The sequence below is a fragment of the Zea mays genome, chromosome 3 (assembly GCF_902167145.1).
Source record: "Zea mays cultivar B73 chromosome 3, Zm-B73-REFERENCE-NAM-5.0, whole genome shotgun sequence".
In the NCBI taxonomy this organism is placed as follows: Eukaryota; Viridiplantae; Streptophyta; class Magnoliopsida; order Poales; family Poaceae; genus Zea; species Zea mays.
Window position 1 is genome coordinate 183834281 of NC_050098.1, and position 11051 is coordinate 183845331.

The window sequence follows — 11051 nt, forward strand, 5'->3', positions numbered from 1 at the left end:
TAACATAAATGGTCATTCTAGCCACCGGCTCTCCTCAATGATAAGTGGTCTAAAGTCTCACACAATATTGATCGTAGCTATATGTACACCACTAATAAGTGAACAAACAATGAAATATTGTCTCTATATCTATTTGTTTCATGTTATTGGCCTGCTGGTCATCAATATCATGTGTGTGCTTGTATTAAATTATAAGTTTTCGCTTAATATTCTCGCACTCGTTCGTTTTCGTACACCCATTTATTTCGCTCCTGTTTCTGTACCCGACTATTTCGAACATGGTCCCGTTTCTGGCGATGAAATACGAGAACAGGAAATGGGAGAGATGTTTTTTCATCTGTTTTCTTTCTTTTTCATCCCTAGAAGGATGTGACATTGACATGTGGACAATATATCAAGGACAAAAAATGTCATTCCATTAACATGTTCTTATATTGATCTGAAGCTACGGTGTAGTTAAATTGTTTATACCATGAATCTCAAATCTGTTAATAAAACTTTGACATGATAAATCTTGTTTCAAACAAACCACATAGCAAAAGCAAAAAGAATTTAGACTAGCTCCAACAAGGACCTCTAAAAGACCATATACTCTAAATTTAAAGGATGATGTCGTCCTATACCACTTCAGGAGCGTCCTCTAAACGGTTATCTAAATTTAGGGAACAATGATGAATCTTTTCTATATATATAGTTTTTTTAAATGATCATCTATCCATTTGAATACTTTAAACAACCGGTTTAGCAAAACTAAAATATGTATAATACATTTGAGAGTATAATAAATATGTATCTATAAAAATTTAAAAAATAAAAATATATCTAATATAGATATTTGCGTATAGAGGACGTGATTTAGAAAATACTGTTGTAGAGGACGGAGATATAAGGAATGAAATTATTTAGAGTAGACTGTAAAGAATAAATATAAATGATAGATATAATACAGTATTATAGAGAGACAGAGAACAAGAAGACCTAGCCGGCCAAGCGAGGAAGGAGAGAAAGAGCAAAGCCTGGCCGCGCCGGGGCCCGTGATTCGCCTTTAACTTTCACTTTCCTCTCTCTCGCCCTTTTTACCCTTTTATCCTGTCCGATACGCCTCCAATTAAAACCGAGGCCTGGCGCACCGGCAACTCCCTCCTCGCAGCAGCCCGTGCAATGGTGCAACTGTACTAACCGCAGAGTGACGTCGGGGGGTGTGGGTGTGGGGGGCGGGGGGAGTGACGCCCGGGGTGGCGATGACGACGCTGCACATGGACCCGCCGGCGCCGCCTGCGCGGCGTTCGGTGTCGACCAGCTGCGACCTGCACCCGGGCGAGGCGTTCACCGGCTTCTGCGCCGCGTGCCTGCGCGAGCGCCTCCAGGGTCTCGAGGCGTCTGCCGCCGCGGCCTCCGCGCCGGGCCGCAAGTCCACATCGGCCATCCGGTCCCTCTTCGCCAGACCGTTCGCCGCCGGCAGCTCGTCTGCGTCCGGTCCCGCTGAGCCGCCGGACCTCCGGCGGTGCAAGTCGTTCTCGTGTGGCCACGGCGGGGACGCTCTTGCCGCAGCGGCGGCGGCGGCTGGTGCTGCTGCCACCAGGGCGGACGAGCCGCAGCGGCGTTCGTGTGACGTGCGGGGGCGCAGCACGCTGTGGGCGCTGTTCCACCAGGACGACCGTGACCGCGTCCGCGATGGCACGGCGTTCGCGGCGTTCCCAGCCTCCTCATCGACCGCCGCGGCCGCGCTCGCCGTCGACGTGCATCCCCCACCGCAGGCACCGTGCATCCCCGACGTTTTCTCGGACGAGGACATCCCAGTGGTGATGGAGCCCGACGAGATAGTCCCGGTGGTCGAGCAAGACCCCGTCGTCCCGATGGACATTTCTGGCGAGGTGGAAGCCGGAGGCAATGCGGCGCAGAGAGGTATGGCCATCAAGGATCACATCGATCTCGAGTCGGCGCAGAGCAAGAAGGCATCGCCCAAAGACCTCGCCGGTAGCTTCTGGGTCGCCGCCTCCGTGTTCAGCAAGAAGTGGCAGAAGTGGCGGCGCAAGCAGAAGCTCAAGAAGGAGGCTGCCGTGAGCAAGGCCGCCGCAGCGGCAATGCCCCCTCCGGAGAAGCCCTCCAAGCCGTCGTTCCTTCGCCGGAGTCGGCTCCGTGGGGAGGCAGGCTCCGAGCTCGCCGATGGCCGGCGCTCGTGCGACACCGACCCGCGTTTCTCCCTGGACGCCGCGCGCATGTCCATCGACGACGCTGGCTTCTCATGGGACGAGCCCCGCGCGTCCTGGGATGGGTACCTGTTCGGCGGCGGCGCCGGCATTGGGCTCGGGCGCGCGCCTCCGCCGCTCTCCCGCCTCCCTCCCATCCTGTCCGTCCTGGAGGACACACCGACAGACGTCGTCGAGCGCTCCGATGGCCAGATCCCCGTAGAAGACGACTTCGACCCCGACCCGCCCGGTGGCTCGCTACAGACCAGAGACTACTACCTGGACTCCTCCAGCCGCAGGCGCCGGAGCCTGGAACGTTCGAGCTCCGTACGCAGGCCGTCCTTCGAGGTCACGGATCCAACAAGGCCGATGGCGCCCGCGGTAAACGGGACCGGGAGGGAGTCCCCGATTGGCGGCGGTTCAGAGTTCTACCACTTCCAGCACGCCGAGGACTTGCTGGACCGCGGCTTCAGCTCCAACTCGCTCATCGAGGACATCTCCGCGAGCCTGGAGGCGGCACTATCCGGGCGCGCCAAGAAGCCGCGCCGGTGGCGCAAGGCGTGGAGCCTGTGGGGGCTCATCCACCGGCGCGCCGCGGGGCGCAGGAGCGGCGGGGGGCCGTCGGACATCACCGACCGTTCCTTCTCCGAGCCGTGGCCGGACCTGCGCGTCCGCGGAGCCAACCCCAAGATGCAGCGGTGCAACAGCAGCAACCTGAGCGCGCGCAGCTCGTTCAGCAGCAACAGCGGCGGGCTCGGCAGCTCCCGGCGCAGCTACGTGGACGCCAACGGCAACGTGAGGCGGAGGGAGGAGCCTCACGCGCAGGCGCAGGTGGAGCGGACCCGCAGCGCGCGCTACTCGCCCGGGCGCGCCGCCGCGGACAACGGCATGCTGCGGTTCTACCTGACGCCGATGCGGAGCGGCAGCGGGCGGCCGCGCGGCGGAGGCGGCCTGCCCAGCAAGGCCGGGCCCGGGCGGCCGCTGGCGACGCAGTCGTTCGCGCGCAGCGTGCTCCGCCTGTACTAGGTAGGCTACGGCGTCAAGTCCAGGTTCCTCTGTCTAATCTGCATGTTCAAGGAGAGTCTGGGGGTTATAGCCATAAACCTTTGTGTACTGTACTGTACTGTAATGTAATCTGTCGTTTCATTTCGGGGGATTGGATAACACGCATCTCGTCTCATAATTTCCTCTCATCTCATGTGCCCATATCTCTCGTCTCGCATGTCGAGTCACGAGGGTTTTCAACGTGAGTTATTGTAGTTCCATCCATCAGCATATATTTATATGTGACCGTGACTTTTGTCGTTAATTTCACAACTGGTCGACCTAGATTTGGAGGGCAAACACATTCTAATTCCGTTGCCGGGCCTCTCATTTCCGAGCTCCAGACACGAACCAGGATGACTGTGTCAACCGTGCGGGTCCTGCGGCCGGTCACACTCGCATGCTCTTTTGGACCGTGTGGAATTCCTTCCCACGGAGACGGACGGAGGCACAGCAACACCAACACAGGCGGAGGCCGAGAGGTTTGGCACGGCCATCCCCGTAGTGCCGTGGCCTCATGCGGCTCCGACTCCGACACCGGTGGTACTAGGCTCGGGCCCGTCCACTGCACGTGATTGGTCCTTAAAGCGGGTCGTGTTTGCCGCCGCCTCGGAGACCGTTAAAGGCGGCTCCTCCTGCAGTGCTCCTCTGGCTGGTCCGTGGCGAAAGATGGGGCTCCACTGCTGTCGACTCGTCCGGACGTGCCGCGGCCGCCCTTGTTTTCTACCGTTAATCGTTTGCGGATTGCTGGTATCTGCCATGCCCACAGAGGCTGTTGTTGCTGGTCTTGCGTGGCGCCGCGGACCGCGGTGCGCACCGGCCGAATTTTTTATATTTTAGCCCTTCCTCGAAAAAAAATTCACGTTTGGACCTTAGAAAATTTTAATGTCATTTTTAGACCTTTTGCTCGGCGCCATAGCCAATGGCGCCGAGGTAACACAGCTCGGCGCCATAGGCTATGGCGCCGAGGTACGTGTTACGCTGGCATAAACGGACGTCGTGGCACTGATGTGGCACCAAGCTCGGCGCGAAGATCTATGGCGCTGAGCTCTGTTATGTACACAAAACTTGTCTAGCTCAGTTGGTAGAGCACAAGACTTTTAATCTTGTGGTTGTGGGTTCAAGCCCCACAATAGGCATGTTTTCATACTTTTTTTGTCTTTGTCACTGATTTTTTTTGTTGTTCAGATTTTTCGTTTATGTCACTGATTTGTCCGTCTAGATTTATTTCTTATCCAGATTTTTGTTTTTGTGACTGATTTGTTTATCCGTCCATATTTTTTTCGTTTATTAAGCTTAAGGAAACGTACTTGCATTGGTTAGCGGCCACCGGTTTAGCTATGGTGCATCGTGGTTTTTTTCATTTATGCCGCTGATTTGTCCGTCCAAATTTATTTCTCATCTTGATTTGTTTTTGCTTTTGCGACTGATTTGTTTATTACATTTTGTTTAATAGTACTGAATAATCCGTCTGGCCGTTGGTGCATTGTAAACACCACATGCTTAAGCTTGATTCCGTCCTCTCGCTAATTACAAGTGATTTTAAACATTAAATAATATACTAATTAAGAACACAGTGTGGGCGCCAGGCGTGGCCATGCCCCCGCCTCGCCTCGCCTCGCCTCGCCTCACCTCCCCTCTGAGTTGTTACTGCCATACTGGCCCCGCCTGGCGTGCCGATGCAGCGAACCTCGAGTGATCCTGCGCTGCGCCCATCCATCCGAAACCGATGTGTAGTGTACATACATAAATTCTATCGCCGCACTCCACTGAATTCGGCCCGTGCTCGGGGCCCAAGCAAGCCTGTTCTCGATTTAGCCGCGCCGCTGGAGTGCAAGCCACGGGTGTCCGTATGTATGGGTAGTATGATGCCGTCCGGGATCAATAGAAACCGCGCGCGTGCACGGGACGAAATGTGTGCATGTGCGTGTGGGTGGGGGCCATGGAATGCGCACCGGTTGGCGGTTGCTTGCCGAGAACACGTATGCTTCACGCCTCAATTATCTACGTTCCAGTTCCGGCCACGGGTCACGGCACGAGGGGGTCACTCGACCATGCATCATCGTAGGCAGCCTGTTTCTGTATTCATACGTGCGACAGGAGCGCGCAAGGTGTGGTGTCGACGGTGACGTCGCGCGGTGCACGCTTTTGGAGTGGCACCTGCGGCCGACTGCGATTGTGATTGCAAGTGGCCAATATGGTAAACAGAGGCAAACCGCCGACAAGCTTCGGTGCGTGGCAAACTGGTACCGCAGCGGGGGCAGATAATCCTATCCTACTACTAATTAAGCCTACTACTAATTAAGAGTGGACCGTGGGCGCCTTAGCGCGGCCATGCCCCCGCCCATCTCTCACTGACATGATGGGCGCCTTTTCGTCATACGCTCGCATGCACGCACGAGCGAGGCTGGGTGCCTGAGCCAGTTCACACGGCTTTGCAGTCGCAGGCTGCAGCGGCTGCCCCCACGACGAGGAACCACTGTGCTACCACGGCTCTACCCTTCCCACGCTAAACACCCGTAAAAAATAGTGCAAAGTGAGAACTCGAACTCATACCCATCTACTTTAAAAATTTGGGGCTAACCAACAGACCACATGTACTTTAGTGTTTAGAAGTAAACAATAATTATATTTGCAGTCTAGGCGCCCCTCTCCATGCCCTCCGTCTCGTGGCAACGCACGGGCACATACATAGTAAACTTTTAAAGTGTGTCTATTTAAATTTTAGTCACTATTTAGGTTTTTTTTTAAAGTCGTAGGTCCTAACTAGTAATATACTAAAAACTGAAGTACACCATTTAAAATGTTAAAAATATTTATATCATAAACAAGTGATTGTGTTAATCTTATATTAGTAGTGATGTACAATGATAAATTTTAATTAATATTAAAAAGTATAATTTCGAATATATTAGATTATTGGAGTTTTAGAGTCCAAAATATAAATATACTTAATAAACAAAAAGATTATAATTAGAGTCCAAAATATAAATATACAAGGTATAAATAAACAGTGACTTGATGATTTTATAAAATACTCCGTACTTCCATAGGGTGGGTTACTTATGTGCATGGTACTTGCGTCATGCAGTTTGAATAAACAAAAACAAAAAAAAATATCTAGATGAATAAATAAATCGGTCACAAAAACAAAAAAACTAGATGAAAAATAAATCTGGACGGACAAATCAGCGACATAAACGAAAAATATGGACAACAAAAAAACAAATTAGTGATAAAAAAATACGTCCACCATGGAGCTTGAACCCACAACCTCAAAGTTAAAAGTCCTGCACTCTACCGACTGAGCTAGACATACTTTGTTGTTACATATCCGAGCTCAGCGCTATAGATCTTGGCGCCGAGCTCGGTACCACGTTGGCGCCACGTCGTTCAGGTTGGGCCAGCGTAGCACGCACCTCGGCGCCATAGCCTATGGCGCTGAGCTGTGTTACCTCGGCGCCATTGACTATGGCGCCGAGCAAAGGGTCCAAAAATGACATTAAAATTTTCTAAGGTCCAAACGTAAATTTTTTTCCGAGGAAGGGCTAAAATATAAAAAATTCGGGCGCACCGGGCACCGGCCGTGGCAGCAAGGCCAAGGCAGCAGCACACCGCCAGCCGTTGGGCCGGACCACCGCGCGGATCCATTCGTATCCGGAGCGTGTCGCTCGGCTCGGCTACAGGCGCGTCTGGGACTGTGTGGGTAGTGCTGTGCCTGACTGCCTGCTTCAGAGTTAAAGGCCGAGACCGTTGTTCGTGCCCAGCAAGTGACTTTCATCGTTTTCTTTATCGTTCAACCAACTGGCAAATATGGAATAACTTTGTAAAATTAGGCAATCACCAATCAAGGTCTGAACTGCCGATCATTAGCGATACGTAGGCTTATCACATGTATCTTGAGGCCTTGTTTGAATATTGTCGGATTTACACCTTGTTTGATGTTGTCGGATTTATATCAATTCACATGTGTTGAGTGGGATTTGCTTTAATAAGTTCCACTTCAATTGATACAAATTCGACTGCATACAAACAAATATTTGTTTGACGTAAAATGATTGACACCACACGGATCACAGTACAGCAAACAGTACTAACAATAAGAGCAGGCCAAATGATAAAACGGTCTCTTATTTGTTTATATGGAGAACCGTTTTTATTGTTAGTTTTACTCATGTTTCATCTTCTCTTTCGAATATTCTTATATTCACTTAACCTATGGGGCTGACTGATACCTACATTTTCATTTCTAACTTGGTACTTGCATGAGAGTCGAACTCTTTTCTCGTGCATGCAAGCCAATAGCAACGAGCCAACTAAGGCATTGTTTGGTTCCGAAACCAGTTGGGATGGAGCTGCTCCGTCCGAGAGGTTTTATGGAATCGGATGGTCCAACATTTGAACATATTTTTTTTCCTTTTTAGAGTTACTCTATACTACATGAAACCAATTTAAACAACAACAAATTAGGAGTGGGACACTTCGTCCCACCATACTTCGGAACCAAACACTACCCAGTTTACTTTATATATACATAAAAGAATGCAAAATTATATTTTCTTTACTATTAAAACATCAATTTCTATGGTTCCGTGGTCGCTGTGCCCCCCTACATTTAAATGGTAAAAAACAAAAAAATACATAAATGAAAATTTGAACTGTGGTTGTTGACTACAGACTCACATCCACCCACACCTAGCTAACAATAGACATATGTCTTTCTGTTTTATATTATATACTTAAATATAAATAAAACCTTAGCATTATATGTGCACTTTGCTAGCAGTATTTTAAGTTCGACTAAGTATACATAAAAAAACATTGATGTTTACAATACCAAATAATTACTACTAAATCAGTTATGAATTATATTTTTAATAAATTAAGCTAAATTAATGAATACAATTATTATTTGTAAAAAATGATCAAATACATATCTTTTTAATTAGCACGCTACGTATGTATACTTGTATTGTTTTCAGGACGGACGAGTCTATCGGAGTGATGGCTAGACGCCTGGATCAAAGAAGCCCTGCTGGTGGCCTGCCGGATCTCTCAGCTCTGGCCGGTCATCACGTCCAAATCGCGCTGCAGCGCACGGCACCGGTCACGGCCGAATCGCTGTGGAATGGCACGGCAGCCCGCACGCATGATGGCAGCGGCAAGCACGAGACCGGCTCCAGCGCCCGGGGGCCAGGGGTGTCAAATAAAGAGCGACGGGCCAGCCGGACCGGACGGGCCGCCTCGGCAGTCGGCAGGCGTCGCGTCGCCGGGATCACATCGCCGCCTCGCCGTACCCGGTGCCGCGGGGAGGGCGGACATCTCGCGGACCGGGAGAACACGAGGTGCAGTGCTGTGCAGGCCACGCACTTCACTTGCCATTTAGCGTGGTACCCGTCTCTGGCGGTGTCTCCCTCTGCCCCTACCACTCACTCTACCGCGCACAGCCTCGTCCTCTTTCGGTCCTTTTTTTTTTCTTGTTCATTCTCAGCTGCATTTCCAGTGCCGACGACACTGACGTACAGAGGCCGGTCGCCTCCATCGCCCATGGAATGTGCCGCGTGCTCCCCCCCCCCTCCTTTGGCGGACGTATAGCCTCCGTGGCTTCATGGAGATGTGCTTGCTTTTGCTGTTGGTCGTAGACACGTGACAGGGGCTCGGGGAGCCTCACGATATTCGACCGTACTTTCAATGTAAGAGTGCGTATCTTATGACAACAAGATAAATTACATTATGCATTTTTATTTTCCGTTCAAAAATACAAATACAAATATTAATTTCGAAAAAAAACCGATTCAATGTTAGAATGTTTGACTTTTCGAAATCTAAGACGTGCGCTTATTTTGCAACGACCCAGAATACTACTTCTGCTAAACACGACACTGCTGGCAGTGAAGGCTGTACTGGTTTTCCTATGGCGGGCTCTCGTGCCCACTGCCCAGGGGGGCACCGCGATCGACTGCGTGTGTGCTCGACGATCGATCGATTGCGCCATCAACAGGTGAAGTGTCGTAGGCGTACAATGTACGTTTGGACGGTAACCTGCAGCGCTGCAGGGCGCGTCGTTCACGATGGAATGCTCTGGGCAAAACTGCAGTGAGTCAGTGTACCTTTTGTCTTGGCACCACCGCACCAGTAGTCCTTGTGCAGTGTACGTGTGCCTAGCCGACCGGAGCGGACCATACCATGAACGGCACTGTAGCACAGTGTACCAAGCTGTCATTGCTGCATCATATCATGCCTCCATAGCCCTGATTCTAAGACCGTGTCCATCAACCATATAGTCACCAAAATATTGTTTTTACACCGTATGTTGTACTGTTGTCAGAGCGAAGTTTAAATATATGTATAGGAAATGGTAAGCTGCGGAGATAGAAGATCAGTAGCGTCGTGGAACGGGGTGGCCTTACTCAGGACTCAAGAATGGCAGTCTGGTCACCCATCAGGTTTGGTGTCTGCAGCACTGTTTTCGTGGATTGTTTGCTGGTCTAATATGCCTCTCAAGGACCAGGGCGCCGCAGAGCAAGCGCCATGCATATCGATCGACGTACACACGTAGTACTCTGCTGCGGGCCGGCCTACGGTGCTAGTGCTACTGTTCCTCTTCGACAGCCCAGGCCATATGGACGTGGAGCGATGTTCCAGTATGGCAGAAACACTGACTGTGAGGACATGGACTGTTGCAGTGCTGCTATCCCATGCACGAGGACAGCATCGAAAAGAAATAAGGCTGCAGGCCCGGAGATTGCCCCCCCCCCCCCCCCCCCCCCCCCCCCCCCCCCACACACACACACACACACACACACCGAGAGATGAGGCATGCAGACATCCGATGATGACACGAGTATTGTCATGCATTGGCGCATGCATTGTTGCATGGACGACGCACACATGCATGCATATGCAATGCAACCGTATACAAAATTCACTTCGCGGTAGAAACACGAAGACAACAGATATAAATGATTCACGCATACTCCAAAACTCTCTTTTTAAATTGAGGCTTACGTACTCGTGTCTCATATGTACGTAAAATAAAAATAGATAACGATAATTCGAGTTGCATGTATCCACAAGTTTAATCTAAAACCGGCAGAATTATTGCACCTCGCCATGTAAAAGTCCGGGGCAATTTGGAAACACCTTGCTCTATTATTGATAGACTGCTCTTTATGGTTTCGACGGATATTAGGATTGGTGATGTACTGATGGTTCTAAAGTACTCTTCTGGAACAGAGTTTCGGCAGAAGGGCTGAGACTGAAGGACGTGGCACTTAGGCTCTTTACTATATCAAGAAACAAGAGCAAATCATTGGTAGAGGCGGTAAAAGACAATGTCTAGATCGTGGATCTCGCTCTGCTTGGTCAAAGTAATTACACCCTCACCGTTTTCATGAGTTCTTCAATTTTTTTGGTTCGAAGTTCAAAAGATCCATTTAGATCCAGAGGCCAAAGATATCTTCAGCTAGAAATTCATTGCAGACCACCGATACACAGTGAAATCGGCATATAAGGCGTAATTTTTCGCCTCGATTTGCACAGACTCATACCTGGGCGTTCCAAAGAGCAAGTTTTTCAGCTAAGCAATTCAAAATTGTATTTAGACTGGGCCGTTTAGCTTCTAGAAATTGGCCCCATACCCTAACTTGTGCTCTATGTGTAGGTACCCTGGAGTTATGAAGCCATCCAGCTAGGAGTTATCTCCCACGTTGATGCATTGGTGGGAGAATTGGCTATGTTGTTGGGCTGTAATAGAAAAAGGCTTTAGAATGTTGCTGATCCTTGTCAACGGGACAATATATTAGGAAAGAAATACGA

General features: G+C 50.2%; 1 protein-coding gene and 1 non-coding gene across 2 annotated transcripts; both read left to right on the forward strand.

The window, feature by feature from the left end:
• Positions 1-916: 916 nt before the first annotated feature.
• Positions 917-3498, forward strand: LOC103651003 (protein OCTOPUS). The gene has a single exon (XM_008676597.4). It carries the CDS (start codon positions 1242-1244, stop codon positions 3213-3215), a length of 1974 nt encoding a protein of 657 aa, XP_008674819.2. The 5' UTR covers positions 917-1241; the 3' UTR covers positions 3216-3498.
• Positions 3499-4299: 801 nt separating this feature from the next.
• On the forward strand, positions 4300-4372 carry TRNAK-UUU (transfer RNA lysine (anticodon UUU)). Its single transcript has one exon. It is a non-coding gene; the product is annotated as a tRNA-Lys (tRNA).
• The last annotated feature ends 6679 nt before the right edge of the window (positions 4373-11051 follow it).

Excerpts from the sequence above, each read along its gene's own strand:
- LOC103651003 (XM_008676597.4), top strand. The coding sequence starts at position 1,242 with ATGACGACGCTGCACATGGACCCGCCGGCGCCGCCTGCGCGGCGTTCG.